The sequence below is a fragment of the Prunus mume genome, linkage group LG5 (assembly GCF_029339155.1).
Source record: "Prunus mume cultivar Tortuosa linkage group LG5, ASM2933915v1, whole genome shotgun sequence".
In the NCBI taxonomy this organism is placed as follows: domain Eukaryota; kingdom Viridiplantae; phylum Streptophyta; class Magnoliopsida; order Rosales; family Rosaceae; genus Prunus; species Prunus mume.
Window position 1 is genome coordinate 13,937,544 of NC_142702.1, and position 19,526 is coordinate 13,957,069.

The 19,526-nt window shown below is 35.7% G+C and overlaps 2 protein-coding genes across 2 annotated transcripts; both read right to left on the reverse strand.

The window, feature by feature from the left end:
- Positions 1-8,236: 8,236 nt before the first annotated feature.
- LOC103331231 (F-box/kelch-repeat protein At3g06240-like) lies at positions 8,237-9,819 on the reverse strand. The gene has a single exon (XM_089052351.1). It carries the CDS (start codon positions 9,817-9,819, stop codon positions 8,410-8,412), a length of 1,410 nt encoding a protein of 469 aa, XP_088908477.1. The 3' UTR covers positions 8,237-8,409.
- A 3,635-nt stretch (positions 9,820-13,454) lies between these two features.
- LOC103331232 (F-box protein At2g23160-like) lies at positions 13,455-14,834 on the reverse strand. Its single transcript, XM_008233849.2, has one exon. The coding sequence runs from the start codon at positions 14,832-14,834 to the stop codon at positions 13,455-13,457; it is 1,380 nt and encodes a 459-aa protein (XP_008232071.2).
- Between the last annotated feature and the right edge of the window lie 4,692 nt (positions 14,835-19,526).

Below are 19,526 nucleotides of genomic sequence, written 5' to 3' on the forward strand. Positions count from 1 at the left end.
TGCTGTTTCCTATACCAGAAAGCGTTAGGCAAATCAGAACAAATTTCATGTTTCAACTTAGTTTCGAATTGTTGAATTTGCAACTGTAAAGACTCATCTTTCAACTGTTGTTCAATTCTTTTAAACTTAACTTCTTCTTTTAGAAAATTCAGCTGTTTGACTTTTCTAATGACTTGGACAGACTTAGAAACAGACTGTTTTTGCAAAGCTTTTAGGTTGTGCAACTCAGGCTTAGACAGGAACTCAAACTTAACATTTTCTCCTAAATAAGTAGACATGACACCATCATAATCTACCTGCAAAGGATACAACAGAGAAATGAAGGGTAAACCTAAGATGACTTCATCAGTGATGTTCTTGACTAAGACAAATGAGGTTTTAAAACAGACTTTGTTTTGGCATACATGGGCTTTTGGTATTTCATAATTCAACTGAAGGGATTTACCTGAAGCTGTACTTAGGGATTCCCTAGACTTCTGGTAATACTTAGTAGGAATTAGACCTTCCTGAATACAGTTATGGTCGGCTCCTGAATCAAACAAGGCAACTGTGGAGAATTCAAATGTTTGGACAAATATGGTAACTTTAGAATACCATTTCCTAAAGTTAACCTGGCAAATAAGGTTGACGGTTTGTTTACTGTCAGAGGGTTCATCATCAGAATGATGAGGACTTTCTGACGGGCTTCTAGACTCAGAGGATTCTTTTTCCAAGAGGCGGACCAGATCCTGTTTAATCGTATAATTTTCAGTTTGCAACTTATGACTCAATTGTTTTAGTTCAACTATTTCCTTTTTTACCATTTTTACTTCTAACTGTAAATCTTGCAAAGTAATTTCTTTCTTTTTAGCAAATTTTTCTAAGGTTGTATTTAGACTTACAGGTTGAGGGGTAGGTGGACTCGGGCTTTCCTGACTGAGGACTTTTCTAAATTTTCTTAAATATTCAGATTTTAACTCAGGGTTTTCAACTCGGCTTATTAAGTCAATTAACAACTCTTCCTGTTCTTCCTGTTTAGTTAGAACAGAAATAGACTTTAACCTGCTACAACACTTATCTGTGCAACCAATTTGAATTGTAGGTGAACTCAACTGTGAATCTGAAAATTGTTCAGACTCAGACTCTGAGCTGGCAACTAGGGACTCAGTGGAGCTTGCTTCAGAGTCTCGCAACTCTAAAACTTTGATCAACTTTTCTTTATCTTCATCTGTGATTTTCAATTGCTTAATAGTATCTTTGACTTTACACTCAGACGCATAATGACCGAACTTTTGGCATTTAAAACATTTAACTTTGCTTTTATCCTTATCTTTACTTTTACCAGTGCGACTATTCCTTTGCTTATTCGGCTTTTTAGACCAACTTTTCCTAGGAGCGTATTTCTTTTTCTTGTAAAAATCACGTGATTCATCATTATATCTAGAAAACTGTTTCCTTCGAGAATAATGACGATTCTTACGAAGATGACTAGGCTTATTCTTTCTAGAAGGAGGAAGACTGGTAAGACCATACTGTTCGCAGAAATTCCCTAATTCATACTTAGCGGATTTTCTGTCGGACTGTATTTGTTTACCAATTTTAAAATCTATACACATTTTCATACCAACTTGATTAATTGTGCTTATAATATTACCGTACGTTAAACTATCCCAATCTATATGACCCTGTTCATTACTAAGAGTGGTTCGGATCTTATGGGCAAATAGGTTTGGGAGACCGTTAACGAATTTTTCTTTCCAGAATGGTTGATTACTATCATCCCTAAGCATGACTCTAGAGATGAAGACATCTTTATACCATCTGAAATCAGACAATTTTGGGCATCTAAGATTACTCAATTGATCATGGATTCTAGCAGTGGTGTTGCTAGGAGTTCCAATGAAGTGCTCAACAATTGTGTAAAACAAAGTGTTGACTCCGTCTTCTATACCTTGACCTATTTGTTCATCAAAGATAGGGAGACCGTCTTCATTAAGTTTTACAGCGTGTATTATCAAATTTTTAGACTGAGGGGTAAGGTGCTTATCCCACCAATACCTGAGTACCAGTAAAACCGGTAACTAGCAGGGTACAATTTCAGTATGTCTGAAACTGTGATTGGTGATATAACTATTGGCGACCATGGACATGTGTTGCAACTTATTAAGGATTTCCTGTTCGGACAGACCATCTATATTCCATTCATATAATTTGTCGGAAGAAACTGAAAACTGGGTTTGTGAGTTTCTTTCTTCAAATTGAATGTCTGGAGGAGTTGGTCTGGGGTACCAATTTTTAGTTAAACTGGTAGGACTTATATGTCGTTCTACTTTCTTGATTCTGGGTTGGACTTCTAGATTTCTAAAGGCTTGTTCTATTTTGGAGATGTTACTAGTTTCGGAATCTGTGGACATGGGCTCAGACTCGGAAGGGTTGACGAAAGAATCTAGTGTTTTAAGACCAGATTTTTCAGCTTTTGGGGTCAACTGTTCTAACATTTCTTCTATTTTTTTCATTGTCGGCTTGATCTTAAGAGTGGGGCTTGACTTAAGATCCTGGAACTGAACTAACGGCTTTTCAGTTTTTATTTTAGAGATAACCAGAGATATATATATATATATATATATATATATATATATATACAGAGAGCTTCCATTGAGGGATCCCTCAAATAAGCTTATTTGAGAGACACCCCTTGTAGGCCCCACTCCGGATTGTATTTCACTAATCCAAACCGTCTATTTTGTATATACTCATTCAAAGATCATCTCTACAAAAAATCACTTGAATCCGATATCATTTGACCACTCAATTGAGTTATTGAAATTTTAGTACTTTCTTGAAGCACCGTGTTCATTGATTTTGTAAAACACAATTGGATGTCGAAACGGTTTCTAATTTATCTAATTTTTTGTAAGGATGATCTATGAATGAATACCTAAAAAATGGATGGTTTGGATCATTGGGAAAAAAATTGTAGAGTACCCTAATGAGCGTCCCTCAAATAAAATTATTTGAGGGATCCCTCAATAGAAGGGGACTGTATATATATATATATATATATATATATAGCTGAATGAAGGTGCATACACTAGGGCTGGGAGGTTTTGTCCAACTTATGCTTCTATGAATGTATATATAAATATATATTAATATGTATATATGGAATAATATGAAATCTAATATATATTATATGGATGGCAATACAAGAGGAATCAAATGCCCAACTTTAAGCCAACGATTCGAGTCCATATTTTCTGAGGATTATGTGCATATGACGGAGGCCTCACAAGGAAAGAAACCAAGGGATTTTTTTATAGTAACTCCGAGTGGTCCAAAGCAAGGAAGAATCAAGCATGTCAGAATATCTCAATCAATACAATCCTATGGATTTAGGGGGGCCTTGGAAGGAAAGAAGTTTTAAAAGAGTTGACCTTTGGCCATTCAATGGCCAGCACATGGGCTGACGAGTGCCCTATATAAACCTTACTCAATGAAGACATCAGACACACAACATCAGACAGACGAACCTATTTTTCGTCTCGCACTTTTCTTTTCCTAGACTTAGAATTTTACTTTTCATGCACTTAGTGTAGCAAGTTCTTCATTTTCTTAGTATAAGTTTAAATTCTTCGTTCAATTTATATTTTCTTGTCATTTAAATTCAAGTTTTCAATTGCTTTACGTTTCATTGTTATCGCACTTCAATTAAGTTTAATTTCAAGTTCATTTTATTTTATTGTTCTTATCGCTTTCATTTCGTTCTTGCTTTACTTATCACTTTGATTCATTTTATCGCACTTTAATTCTCGTCTTTACGTTATTTATTTTTCGCACTTTACTTAATGCATTTGTCTTTAAATTATATTTAAGTTTAAGAACCTTTACTTTACGCACTTGTTCTCCGTTTCATTACGTTTCACCTTCCATCTACATCTCCACCCACTCCACATCATTTGGTCGATCACATAAAGCCTTGACCCCGAGGTAGTGAAAGAACCTAGGCCGTGAGGAGGTTCCTTGCTAGGCCGAACAATCGTTTGATTAAAGTTAGATCTCGGACGCAACACATTCATCTACTCACATTCCATTCAAGTCCAAATTCGGGGTTTGGTGGTGGCACGCCCCGTACTCAAAAAAGAAGAAGGACCAAAAGTTCCTTCCGTCGGCCACTCCGGCCGAAAAGAGGGAAACACACCCACTCTTTGTTATCGTAATTTTTCAATCCCCATATCTCAACAGATCTTCTTCTCCATATGTTTATATCTCTATCTTCTGGTGAATAAACATTCACTAGAGCCAAAGATCCCCTGAAATTAAGCAAGTGAAGAAACTTCCAGAGATTCGGCTTTTTCCCCAAGGAGGAAGGAGGAGGTGTTAAATAGAACTCTTCCTTCTGAAAGTCGAAAGAAAGTAGGGAGGAACTGTGGCCTGTGGGTAACTCCCGCCATGACCTTGTCCCCAATACAAGAACTTCGGCCGCCATGTAGTCTTTTTTATTAGTGGAAACACGAACAATCTTAAAGCTGTTGGTTATATTATCAAATCCCATACCGTACCAATCAACATCGCATTGGATGGAACTTGGACGTCACTCGCTGATGGGAGCATTAGAACTTCTCCCTTGAAAGGATTCACCAACAAGCATGACCTCCCATGCTCCAGATTAAGACCAGTAAAGCGTGACCTTTCATGCTCTGGATTAAGAGCAGTAAATCCAAACAAGTTGCAGAAAACAAAAGTAGCCCAATAAAAACGTCGTCTGGATACGAAATATGAAACAATTGCCCGTTTGCTCTTTGTCAATAAGTCGTGGCCGTCGTATTTCAATGGATACAACACGTCATATTTAACAAAGGGAGACTCATCAAGAGCAACAAGTCGAGGAACTTCAGTGGTAGTAGTAGAACAAGTAGTTAGAAAACGACGCCGCATGTGCATTGTCGCAAGAGAGGGGTCGTCAACCGTCTTTAAAAAGGACTTAGATACACATCTCATGAAACAAATCGAGTTGACAGGCATTCTCGAAAGGATGTCGATAAGAATTTCCGGCGGTAGAGCGCTGATTGTCATCGAGTTCAGTTCTGGCTTCTCCGTCTCGTTGTTGCAGTTGATGTGCCTCAATTTCTTCAACAATGTAAAATATTATTCGGTGGAGTATAATTGTAGGGACTGGATATGCTATGCTATATGTCTTCAATATTGCTCATCTGGCCTTCCCTACTACTATATGCAAATACAAGTATATAGTCAAATAGACATCTCCCAAGATATTTTTTAGAATTATTGGTGTCAGAGTATGGATCACAATTGCCCCCTTTCCCCTTTCCCCTGTATACGGTTTATCTTCTTCCCAGAGAAAAAGAAGTAAGCTGGAATATTGACTTGTCAAATTGAAAGAGAGGCCAATGTTGCAAGAGTTTAATTACAAGTTCAAAATTTTCTTGATATATTTTATAAATAAAGGAATAGTAAAAAAAACATAATAACAAAAAAAAAACCAAGCATCATAATGATAAGACTCTATATCATTGTGCTTATAATTCTTAAAAATAAATATCATTGCGATCCCAAGAAATAGATGCGGACTTCGTTTGTGTTTTCAAGTAACACAAATCTCTGCCACTTACTTCTGCAGCGTTAATAAGATTTCTCCAAGTTTCACGAGACATGGGAAATTCAGTAATACCTTGTTCTTCTTCAGCTTCAACCAAATCTCCACAATTATTTAGAGAAATCATGCTGCCGGTACAACTATGGACTATCAATTGACCCTTGAGTAGCACGCACTTCATGGAACCATCTCCTAGATGCACAAAGAATATACAGTTATTAAGAGAACTCTCCTGGTTCAAATATATGTCGTCCTCCCATTCGCCACACTTAGAAAAACTAGTAGGCTCCCAAGATATAAAAAGATATTGTGTCGAATCTATTTTGTATTTTAGCCCCCACTCTTTGTTATCGTAATTTTTCAATACCCATACCTCAACACATTTTCTGTATCCCCGTATCTTCACTTTTCCATTTTCTGGTGAAGAAACATACACCAGGGCCACAGATCCCCTAAAATTAATCAAGTGAAGACATTTCCAAAGATCTGGCTCTTTCCCCAAGGGGGCGGGAAGAGAAGTCAAATAGAACTCTTCTTTCTTAAAGTTGAAAGAAAGCATACGTGCAGAAGACGCGTCATCTCCACAGACCAACCAATGCATGTCTCCATGTGCATACAGGGACTTGGAGGTTGGAAAGCAAGGAGGAACCGTGGGCAACTCCCTCCATGAGCTTTTCCCCAATACAAGAACTTCGGCCGCCAAGTAGTCTTTTTTATTGGTGGAAACACGTACAATCTTGAAGCTGTTGGTTTTATTATCAAATCCCATGCCGTACCAATCAACAGTGCAGAGACAATTGGCTGGAACTTGGACGTCACTTGCTGATGAGAGCATTAGAACTTCTCCCTTGAAAGGATTCACCAACAAGCATGACCTTCCATGCTCCAAATAAAGATCAGGGAAAGGATTCGGGCAGAAGGGTGACCTTCCACGCTCCGGATTAAGACCAGTAAAGCCAAACAAGTTGCAGAAAACAAAAGCAGACGAATAAAAACGCCGTTTGGATCCGAAATAAGAAACAATTGCGTCTTTGCTCTTTGTCAATAAGTTGTGGCCGTCGTACTTCAATGGATACAACATGTCATATTCATCATAGGAAGACTCATTAAGAACAACAAGTTGAGGAGTTGAACAAGTAGTTAGAAAACGACGTCGCATGTCCAGAGCGGCAGAAGAGAGGTCGTCAACCATCTTTAACAAGGCCTTAGATACACATCTCATGCAACAAATCGAATTTATGGGCAGTCTTGAAAGGATGTTGATAAGAATTGCAGGCGGTAGGGCGTCGATCGTCATCAAGTTCAATTCTGGCTTCTCCTTCTCGTTGTTGCAGTTGATGTGCGTCATTCTCTTCAACAAAGTATGTTACCAGTTGGACTAGGGACTAGATATTGCTATGATATATGTTTTCAATTGCTCACCCTGCCTTCCCTCCATATTTATATGGAAATACAAGTATAGTCAAATAGATATGTCCCAATTGGCAAAAAAAAAAAAAAAAAAAGATATATATTAGAAATATATATATATATTTTAGAACGATATCTTAGAAGATTTTAATTCAACGTGTGTGAACCCTAATAAATGCATATTTCTCATTTTCCTAATTAATTACACTTTTTATGGTTCCCCAGTATTTTCCTTGACTTGCCCTAATAATAACGCTTTCCTTGTACAACACACAAATCGGTCAAGATATGATTCTTCCCCTCATAATTTGCTTTCTTGTAGTACAAGGATTTCAATCTCTGTACAAAATATTTTCCTACGATAATTAATACAAGGGAGTACATGGTATTCCCCAACTTTTTCTTAACTTGCAATACACTTAATATAGTCTTTTGAATTAACTGTATCCTTTGAATACGGATCAGTATCCTCTACTTTGATTTGCAATTAAGAAAATGGTAAGATGTAAAAAAGAAAAAGAAAAAGAAGAGAGTTGGAATTAAGAAAATGGTAAGATGTTTATTATTTGTTAGCACCAAACACACTAGTGTCATTGGCCTTACCACAACGACAGTGCATTGGTTTTAATTTTTTCGTGGCCTAAATTGGGTTGGTTCGTGAGTAAATTATTTTTCTTTGTCAAAAACTTCGGGAAGAGTTATTATACAGCAAAGAATAAAAAAGCCACATCTTTTGAGTATGATTAATATGCGAATGAGAGAAGATTTGATTGTTTTCCATTTTCATATTATATTTATATTTCTTTTAACTTGACAGATTAATTTGATAAAGAGCATCTTTCTCATAGATTTGAAGAGTTCACGTTGCTACTACTGTTGAAGTTGCTCGTAACCTATAATTTGTGGAAGGAAGACGAGTAAATTTTTTGAGAAATGCTTGCTTTTGCATAATTTTATACAAATACAATAATACCAGGATCCATACAATAACACTAACTACAAAGGGTTAATAATACCAATACATATAATAATCTTGGAAAATGCTCGCTTTTGCACAACTTTCAGTTACTACGTCTTTATTTTCGTTGATGTCCTATTGAAAAACTTTTTTATCCTTGCGCTGGGTTGTTCAGTAACATGGGCATTAAAATTTGTAGATTGATGAAATGCAATTTACATTAAAATTTACACTGGTTATTCGCTAATGTAGCTAGCATACATACCTTCATTCATTGTGACATTCCTTAATACATCTCAGGGTAAATACAAGTTCAAAGTCTCTCCATAAATTCTATACAATAAAAAAACGCCAAACATCATAGGTGATAAGACTTCATATCATTGTGCTTTAACAAAAAAAGAAAAAAGAAAAAAAAAGACATCATTGTGCTTATAATTCTTAAAAATTACCACAAGTCATTCTCATCGACAGAAATACATGCGGACTCCGTCTGTGTTTTCAAGTAAAACAATTTTCTCCCTCTTACTTTTGCAGCTTTAATCAGATTCTTCCAAGTTCTTTGAGACAAGGGGAATTCAGTAATATCTTTTTTATTATTTGTTATTATTTTTGGTTCTTCTTCTGCTTCAACCAAATCTCCATAATTCTTTAGAGAAATCATGTTGTTCGTACAACTATAGATTGCCATATTACCTTCGAGTAGTACATACTTCATGGAAATATATCTTAGATCCACAAAGAATGTATATGTACTGCAATCGCTCTCGTCATTGAAAAATATGCCGTGCTCCCATTCGCCACACTTAGAAAGACTAGTAGGCTCCAAATCTTCAAAAAGATGATCTTTTGAATCTAATTTATAATTTAGCACCCACTCGTTATTATTGTAATTTTTCAATCCCCATATCTCAACAAATTTTATTTCCCATGTCTTCATATGTCTATCCTCTAGTGAAGAAACATTCACTAGGGCCAAATATCCCTTGAAATTAAGCAAATGAAGAAATTTCCAGAGATCCGGCTTTTTCCCCAAGGAGGCAGGAGGAGGTGTTAAATAGAACTCTTCCTTCTGAAAGTCGAAAGAAAGTATACATACGGACGACCCGTCATCTCCATGGACCAACCAATGCATGTCTCCGTGTGCATATGCGGACTTGCAGGTTGGAAAGCAGGGAGGAACTGTGTGTAACTCCCGCCATGAGCTTGTCCCCAATACAAGAACTTCGGCCGCCAAGTAGTCTTTTTTATTGGTGGAAACACGAACAGTCTTGAAGCTGTTGGTTATATTATCAAATCCCATGCCGTACCAATCAACATCGCAGAGACTATTGGATGGAACTTGGACGTCACTCACTGAGGGGAGCATTAGAACTTCTCCTTTGAAAGGATTCACCAACAAGCATGACCTCTCCAGATTAAGACCAGTAAAGCATGACCTTCTAGTAAAGCCAAACAAGTTGTAGAAAACAAAAGCAGCAGAATAAAAATGCCGTCTGGATCCAAAATAGGAAACAATTGCCTGTTTGCTCTTTGTCAATAATTCGTGGCCATCGTATTTCAATGGATACAACAAGGCATATCTAAGAAAGGGACGCTCATCAAGAAAAACAAGTCGAGGAACTTCAGTGGTAGTAGTAGAACACGCGGTTAGAAAATGACGCCGCATGTGCATTGTGGCAAGAAAGAGGTCATCAGCCGTCTTTAAAAAGGCCTTAGATACACATCTCATGCAACAAATCGAATTTACGGGTAGTCTCGATAGAATGTCAATAAGAATTTCCGGTGGTAGAGCGCTGATTGTCATCAAGTCCAGTTCTGGCTTCTCCATCTCGTTGTTGCAGTTGATGCGCCTCATTTTCTTCAACAAAGTATGTAAAATATTATTACTTGGAGTATAATTGTAGGGACTGAATGTGCTGTGCTATCTTCAATTGCTCATCCGGCCTTCCCTAGTTATATGCAAATACAAGTATATAGTCAAATAGACATCTCCAAAGATTTTTTTTGACAGTGACATCTCCCAAGATTTTCTTTGACAACTGTATCTCCCAATATTTTTTTTTTCATTGTCCTAATTAATTACATTCGGCTTTATGGTTCCCAATTTTTTCCTTGATGTTTTTTTGGACGCTTTCCTTGTGCAACACACAAATCGGTCAACACCGGATTCTTCTCCTCATAATTAGCTTTCTTGTAGCACAAGGATTTCAATCTCTGTATAGAATATTTTCCTACCATAATTAGGCTTGATGTATTCATATGAATGTGTAATTCATTAATACAACGGAGTACATGGTATTCCCTAACTTTTTCTTAACTTGTACACTTAATATAGCCTTTTGAAGTAACTGTATCCTTTGAATACGAATCAGGATCCTCTGCTTTGATTTGCAATTAAGAAAATGGTAAGTGTAAGTTAAGAAAGAAAAAAGTATGTTATTAGCTTTCTTGTAGTACAAGGATTTCAATCTCTATGCAGAATATTTTACTATCATAATTAGGCTTGATGATTCATATAAATATGTAACTGATTAATATGATCCCTTGCTTTGATTTACAATTAAGAAAATGGTAAAATGTAAATTAAGAAGATAATAAAAAGAGATTTGAAATTAAGAAAATGGTAAGATGTTATTATTTGTTAGCACCGGCAAACAACCGACACATTGTCATTGGCCTACATTGGGTTGGTTCGTGAGTAAATTATTTTTCTTTGTCAAAAACTTGAGGAAGAGTTATTATACACGCAATGTATCAAAAAGCCTCGTATTTTTATATTTCTATTAATTTGACAGATTAAATTGATGTGGAATGCAAAATTTAGCTTCACTAGTAGAGTTTGACATAGGGATGGCAATAATACCCCCGCCCCTAACGGGGGGAGTTTTTGGGGGGAAATCGGGGCTAAGTAAGGATTCCCGAATTTGCAAAATCCCCAGTTGGGGATGGGCCGGGGATGGTGTTGTTATCCCCATCCCCAAACCCAGGCCGATAAGTAATATATTTATTTATAATTAATATATTAATATATTAATAAATATTAATATAATATAATAAACGAAGTTATCCTAATGTCGCTCCCTATTCCTCATACATTGCATAGGGTTGGCACGCACAACGACATAGTCAAATGAGCTTATCTAATACATTTTTTAACCAAACTTGGCAACAACATAGTGGATTGGTCTAATATGGTGAGGATCATGAACAGACCATGAATAAAGATGAGGGGTTGGCCACGTGCTGTTGCTTCTATTGGTTGTTAGGAAAACCAAAATCCTCAAATAGACCATAAATGATGAGGAAATAAAAGTGGAAGGTTAAAACTCAAAAGTGTTTACAAAAAAAACTAAGTTTTTGTACGCCATCAAGTAGGTCATATATGAAAACCGGGGATTGGGCCGGGTATAGGAGGCACTTCCCCGACGGGGACAGGGATAAGGATTCCCCGAAAAGCTTAAACCGGGGATTGGGGCGGGGACAAGGACAGGAATGGAGAGCGGGGACGGGGATGGTATTGTCATACCCGGTCCCTAACTGGCCCGTTGTCATCCCTAGTTTGACATATTGTAAAAATTTGAACTACACTCGCCCATATTATCAATAATTTTTTTTAAAGAAAGTAAATAACATTTGACAACAAGCTTTATAGGACGCCAAATTTGGCATTGCTCTTACACCTTCAAATTTATGTATGATTTGACTTATCGATCGAGGCAATTTTCTTTCAATAATTCTTGTCATTTCATGTTCATGTGACAATTTAATATATCTTTTCAAAATTCTCTAATGATTTCAATTTCTGAGATTTAACGACATTTTACTTCATGAATTGCTATATAGTTAATAGTTTTCTTTCATATGTTAACTTTTTGTGGAACTAACCCAACCCATATATGATATTAGGCTGGTGCCTCCAAAAGTTAAGAACACCAACTCTCAAATCGAGATTATGTATAACCAAAAAAAAAAAAAGATTTTCTATTTAAACCCCAAACTTCTCTTTGTTCACCTCAATACTTAAATCATTAAGCTGTAAGTTTTATTATTGTGTAAAAAGACAAAAAAGGTCATCCAACTTAATACTTAACCCTAGTACATCTATACACACACCCCATACACCCCACCACTCTTCATATTAAGTTTAAAAAAAATACAAACTCTATTACATCGTATTGCCAGAGACGTAGAACATTGAAGAGCATGTCTCTTTAAAATCTACGTGGGAGCTAATGGAAAGACTTGTTAATTATTTGGCTGTAATGATCTTATCCTTTGTTGATTGTTTTGTTTTTTTAAAATACCTAATGTTTTGGTAAAGCTGTTCTTTTTCTCTAGAAAATATTAAATTTAGGATTTGGGTTTGTTTGTGTTTTTTTTTTCTGCTAGGAACAGTAATATTATTATCACTTCTAGCATTCCAGTGTGCATCTAAAATCATAATCCTATTGCTGCAACTTCAATAGTTGGGTAATTTTTCTTGTTTCTTTTCCACTCTGATAAAAGCTTCAATGTATTCTCCATTGATGGCCGATCAGATGGCCTACTCCTAGTGCAAAGTGTAGCACCTCAAGTACCAGTTTTATCTCCTCTCGCATCGGAACGTTCGTACCAACTTCATTCTCATTGTAAATTTCTCTCATAACAACTTCCCTTGACTTACTCTGTATGCTTGCTCCTGAATTCATCAACCTGCCATTGCTTAAAATTTCCAGCATGATCTCCCCAAAGCTATATACATTCCTCCTCTTAGGGTAGCTTGTGAGGTTTAAATAGAAAATAGTGGGGTGTATTTAAGGGTAGTTTGGGAAGATAGTGGGGTTTTCTTAGAAATTGTGAAATTTTAAATTACAAGTTGGGGTGAACTTAGAACATGGGGTGAACTAAGAGAAGTGTGGGGTTTAAATATATAGAAAATCTAAAAAAAAAAAAAAAGGGTTGATAAAATATTTACCCTTCTACTAAAACAATTTAATCATAAGAAAGAATTTGCAATTGAGGCCAAGTTGCTGGTTTGATGATTAATAAAGTTTCTCTTGTGCCCTCGAAGATTTTGGGGCCAATTTGCGTCATCAAATTCCACTAATGGTCAAATTATAATTTCTCTGTTCTTAAATTGTTGCTGAAATAGGTATTTATATTTATTGATTGTTAACTCTATCTCAATTATTTCCTCTTTCTTGGTATATAATTAATGCACCACAATTACTTCCTACATGTTACCATGTAACGCTAGGGAACTGGTACAATTTCTACTTTACATGCTTTGACCAATTTTCTCGGTGAATAAGAAAATTTATTTAAATATCGGAACGGAAAATACCTCCCCCACAGCAGTTGAAAACATATTCTAGGCAGGAAAATACCTCCCTAAACTCTAATCACAATTACCCCCTTTCCCCTGCACACGGTTTAGCTTCTTCCCAGAGAAGAAGTAAGCTGGAATATTGACTTGTAAAATTGAAAGCTCTTTATCATAGTGCTTGTCGCTTAAATACAAATGCTACTGCGATCCCAAGAAATGGATGTGGACTCCTTCTGTGTTTTCAAGTAACAAAAATCTCTCCCACTTTCTTCAGCAGAGTTAATCAGATTCTCCCAAGTTTTACGGGGCATGGGGAATTCAGTAATACCTTGTTCTTCTTTTGCTTCAATCAAATCTCCATAATTGTTTAGAGAAATCATGCTGTCGATACAACTGTGGATTGTAATTTCACCTTTGAGTAGTATACACTTAATGGAAACATATCTTAGATCCACTAAGAATATGCAGTCATTGGGCCAACTCTCCTGATTGAAAAATATGCCGTGCTCCCATTCTCCGCACCTGGAAAAACTAGCAGGCTTCCAAAATATAAAAAGATATTGTTCCGAATCTATTTTATAATTTAGGACCCACTCTTTGACGTCGTAATTTTTCAATTCCCATATCTCAATATATCGTCTCTCCTCAAATATTGTCATATGTTCATCTTCTGGTGAAGAAACATTCACTAGGGCCAAAGATCCTCTTAAATTAATCAAGTGAAGTAATTTCCAGAGAACTGGCCTCTTCCCCAAGGGTGCAGGATGTGGCGTCCAATAGAACTCTTCTTTCTTAAAGTCAAAAGAAAGTATACGTACAAACAACTCGCCATCTCCATAAACCAACCAATGGATGTCTCCATGTGCATATGCCGACTTGCTTGTAGGAAAGCAGGGAGGAACCGTGGGTAACGCCCGCCATGAGCTTGTCCCCAATACAAGAACTTCAGACACCATGTAGTCTTTTTTATTGGTGGAAACGCGAACAATCTTGAAGCTGTTGGTTATATTATCAAATCCCATGCCATAATAATCAACATTGTAGAGACTATTGGCTGGAACTGGGACGTCACTAGCGAATGGGAGCATTAGAACTTCTCCCTTGAAAGGATTCACCAACAAGCATGACCTTCCATGCTTTGGATTAAGACCAGTAAAGCCAAACAAGTTGCAGAAAACAAAAGCATGTGAATAAAAACGTTGTCTAGATCCGAAATATGAAACAATTGCATGTTTGCTCTTGGTCAATAAGTCGTTACCATCGTACTTCAATGGATACAACACATTTTGTTTATGATAGGGAGACTCATCAAGAACAACAAGTCGAGGAACTTCAGTGGTAGTAGTAGAACACGTAGTTAGAAAACGGCGCCGCATGTGCATTGTGGCAAGAAAGGGATCGTCAACCGTCTTTAACAAGGCCTTGGATACACATCTCATGCAACAAATCGAATTTACGGGCATTCTTGTAAGGATGTCGATAAGAATATTCAGTGGTAGGGCGCCCATCGTCATCAAGTTTAGTTCTGGCTGCTTCTTCTCATTCTTGCAGTTGATGTGCATCATTTTCTTGAACAAAGTATGTAAAATATTATTAGTTGGAGTATAATTATAGGGACTGGATAGGCTATGCTATATGTCTTCAATTGCTCATCTGGACATCCCTTTTTATATGCAAATACAAGCGTAGTCAAATAGATATTTCTTACAAGTACAAAGATGAGTTAACCCTAAATAAAATAGGAAATATATCTAAATTTATAATAGGAAATAAATCTCATTTATAATAGGACTAAATAAATGGTAAGTAACCAAAATCCTAACTAAATAAGGACTCGCCAACCCAAGATTTTAATTCAACGCGTCCAAAACCCTATTGCTTATTTCTCATTCTCCTAACTAATTACACTAGGTTTTATGGTTTCCCAATTTTTCCTTGACTTTTCGTACAGTTATTGTCAAATGAAGTAACTACGAAGTGATCCAGGAATTTGCAGGGGTCAATGTCTAAAAGGGTAAAAAATTTCTATTTAAAAAATCCCTAATTTATTCAAACAACCAAAATAAAATCACAACAACTAATAAAACAAATATATACAAGAATCTTCAGTAATTAACAAACACAAAAACTAATCCAATGTACCAAGATATAATCTAACCAAAGCATATACAATCCAATTATTAAAAAAAAAACCCTAATTTATTCAAATTATTAACTAACCAAAATAAAAACTCAACAAAATAACTAATCAAGAGAATATCTAACATATAAGAATATTTATTAATTTAATAAAGCATAAAGAGATTAGAAATTAGGATAACATACTTTCAAATTTGAGGGACAATGACAAATCCACCTTTGAAATCAAATTGAATTTGGGGCTGATTTTTTTGCTTTGTTGCCACCACTATGAGGATGTTGCCGTTGCCGGTGCCGGTGCCGGTGCCGGATGGGTGGTTGGATTGGTTGAAGGTTGGATCAATATGATTTGGGGTTTCAGGATTTAGGGTTTGACATTTGAAAAAAAAAAAAAGAACTGAAACTGATTTGGGGAGGGAGGTATCGGGCTCTCTGTTAAACAGAGTCTGCATTTGTTCTTCTTCTTTTTATAAAAAAACTTGAGCTAAACGACGTCGTTTTGGCAAGAAAAAACCCCATTAGTAGAACGACGTCATTTTGGCGTCGAGGGGAGAAAAAAAAGAACAGAAACTCACGTGCAGCGCTGGACCACCAAGTCTGGGCCTCTTTGGGGACTGACTCCTAATTACAGTATAAGTTAATTCCCCAACTTTTTCTTGACTTGCAAGACACTTAATATAGCCTTTTCAAGTAACTAGATCCTTTTGAACACGGATTCGAATCCTCTGCTTTGATTTGTAATTAAGAAATTTGTAAAGTGTAAATCAAGGGAAGGAAAAAAAAAAAAAAAAGGAGATTTGCAATTAAGAAATGGTAAGCTGTTATTATTTGTTAGCACCAACACGACATTTTATGAAGTATAAATGTCGTCGCTGGACGCTCTTGGCCCCAAGCATGCTCACCCCTCTTTTCTTTAGGAAAAAAAGAAAAAAGAAAAAGAAGAGGGGCTTGGGTACGATTGGATTGATTTGGTAGTTGTAGTAATACGCGTATGAGAGAATAAAGGAGATTTCATTGTTTTCATTTATATATATATATATTTATATATTTATATTGATATTAATTTGACAGATCAAATTAATAAAGAGCATCTTCCTTGCAGATGTCAAATGCAAACTTTAGCTTCAGTAGTAGCTTGACATATTGTAAAATTTTAACTCCACTCTTCCATATGATCAATTAAATTAGAGAATATACCTGAAAGAATATTAAATAATATTTAACAACTTGTTATAAAACTAGATGGAAATTGTGGAGAAAAAACAGAAACGAAAAAGCAATAGAATTTGCTCTATCAACTTCTATCATTCATCCTTGATAATCACCTATTTATAGACTTGCAACTATAGGAAATTAATCCATAAATAGTAGGTTGCAGGTATAAATTCAATAGTAATACAATAGGTTTCAAACCATTAAAACCTGGAAGTAGTGGGTGTTATGGTGGTTATCCACATTTTGTATATTTATAACACTCCTCGTTGATGACCACCAAACAAGCGATATAGTTGCCTCATTAAAAACCTTGCTCGGAAAACCTTGTAGGATAAGACCTAAGCGAAGGGAAAAAGGATGGAAAATTCTTCTGGATCATTGATATGTGTTGGAAGCGCTTATGTTGTCTTGTTAAAACCTTGCTAAGAAAACTCCAGTGGGGCAAAAACCTAGTTGAAGGGACAATAGTACAACGAGCATATTTCATATATGTAATAGAACTGAGATGCTCCCCCTAATAGATATCTCCCTTGATTTTCAATAACTTATGAAACATAGACTTCGGAAGAGCTTTGGAAAAAAAAGTTCGCCTGATTATCTTGTGAACAATTTTGTTTGACTCCAATCTCTTAGCTTTTACTAAAACTGTGTCATATGAACCCTTCTTTGATTTGAGCAATATAAGCAACATTGTCTTCATACATGTTCATTTATCAAACTATTCGACCTCCTTTTTACTTTTCAAATGATTGTACTCTTCTGGATAATTAACAACTACTTTAATAGTTAGAATATGTTACAACAACATCAAATTTGAATTCAAAATACTTAGACTCTTAATTCATAATTACGAATATCGTTGTACTAACATGTCAACATTTTATGGGACTAAACCCAACCCAAGTATGCTATAAACTTGGTCCTCCAATAGTTAAGAATACCAATTCTAGATTATGTATGTCAAAAAAAGATTGAGAATATAATTATCATTTTACTAAAACAATTTAATATCATGATATGCTCAAATTCCATGGTCTACAAGTTCTTTAGATAATAAGAAAGAATTTGGACTTTTGCTTTCTATAGGATGGATGCAATTGAGGCCAAGTCTCATGTCTGGTTTGATGATTAAAAAAGTTTCTCTTATGCCTCGAAGTTTTTGGGACATGCCTAATCAAGTTTCCTCTATCACAACAATTTATTTCCTCTTTCTTTGTATATAATGTACCACAATTAGGTACATGTTACCGTGTAACGCTAGGGAACTGGTTACAGTTTCTACTTTACATGCTAAGACAACTTGTATTGCCGCCCTTATGCAGTTCACTCATCGTCGGGACAAGGTTCGAGAAACTATCTTATTTTAAGTCGTTCCTCAGTTGTGAGATGACGATCTTCACTGGTACCTGCAGGAAAAGCTCAACAACCTGCAGGAAAAGCTCAACAAATGAGAAGAAACATGGTGCAACTTTTTTCGTTTCAGATGGAAAACATGGATGCCATTTTACAGTGAGAGCAATTAGAATCTGTTCACCAGGAGATTCAAAAATTACACAACGCATTATTTGCTACATAAATTTATTTTAAAAAATTATTTGACTTCCAATTTCCTTGATGATAATCATCTAGCAGTTTCTTGATGGCCACATTGCCTCCCTAGTCTAAAAGTTATTTGCAACAAATGAAAACCAAAAACATCAGTTTCCTGCAGTGCATGAAATTCTCTCCCTATGAATTGACAAACATATATGGACTTGACTAGAATGATAAGTTGATGATCAATGTTTAACCTAAGAAGGCCAAACATAAGCACACTTTTGATTCAGACAAAAGCTTACCGGCAATTCCAACATTCCCAGCACTGTCGCAGTTCCAACATTTTGTTACATATAGATGATCTGACCACCAACAAACTTCAATTTGAAAAGTTTTTGATTTGCCACTTCTGTTGAAGATACTCGTAACCAATACAATAATCCCAAGGATCAATACAACAACTACAAAGGGTTAATGATACCAATACATAAGGATCCAACGGCACACCTAATAATTTTGGAAAATGCTCACCTTTGCGCAACTTTCAGTTAAGGTATATTTTCAGTGATGACTTTATTGAACCGGAAATACTTGCTTCTCTTTCTTAGAATTATTGGTGTCAGTATGGATCACAATTGCCCCTTTCCCTGTACACGGTTTGTCTTCTTCCTAGAGAAAAAGAAGTAAGCTGGAATATTGACTAGTAAAATTGAAAAAGATCTCCATGTTGCAAGAGTTCAATTATAAGTGCAAATGTTTCTCGATATATTTTATATAAAAAAAGAAGGAATAATAATAATTAAAACATTATGAAAACTAATTATTTTTATTTATTATTTTATATAAATATAAATTTATATTATTTTACTATTATGATGTTAATTAAAATTCTTATAACTTATAAATCCTATAAAAAAATTAGATAATAATTATAATTTTTAAACCAAACATCATGGTGATAAGAGTCTATTATTGTGCTTAAATTGTTAAGAATACATATTTTTGTAATCTAAAGAAATAGATGCAAACTCCGTCTGTGTTTTCAAGTAACACAAATCTCTGCCACTTATTTCTGCAGCGTCAATCAGATTCTTCCAAGTTTCTCGATATATGGGGAATTCAGTAATACCTTGTTCTTCTTCTGCTTCAACCAAATCTCCATAATTGTTTAGAGAAATCCTATCGTCCGTACAACTATGGACTGTAGTTCCACCTCTGAGTAGTATATGCTTAATGGAAACATGTCTTACATCCACAAAGATTATGTGGTTATTGGGAGGAATCTCCTGAATGAAAAATATGCCATGCTCCCATTCACCGCACTTAGACAACCTAGTAGGCTCCCAAAATGTAAAAAGATATGGTTC

Excerpts from the sequence above, each read along its gene's own strand:
- LOC103331231 (XM_089052351.1), bottom strand. The coding sequence starts at position 9,819 with ATGAGGCGCATCAACTGCAACAACGAGATGGAGAAGCCAGAACTGGAC.
- LOC103331232 (XM_008233849.2), bottom strand. The coding sequence starts at position 14,834 with ATGATGCACATCAACTGCAAGAATGAGAAGAAGCAGCCAGAACTAAAC.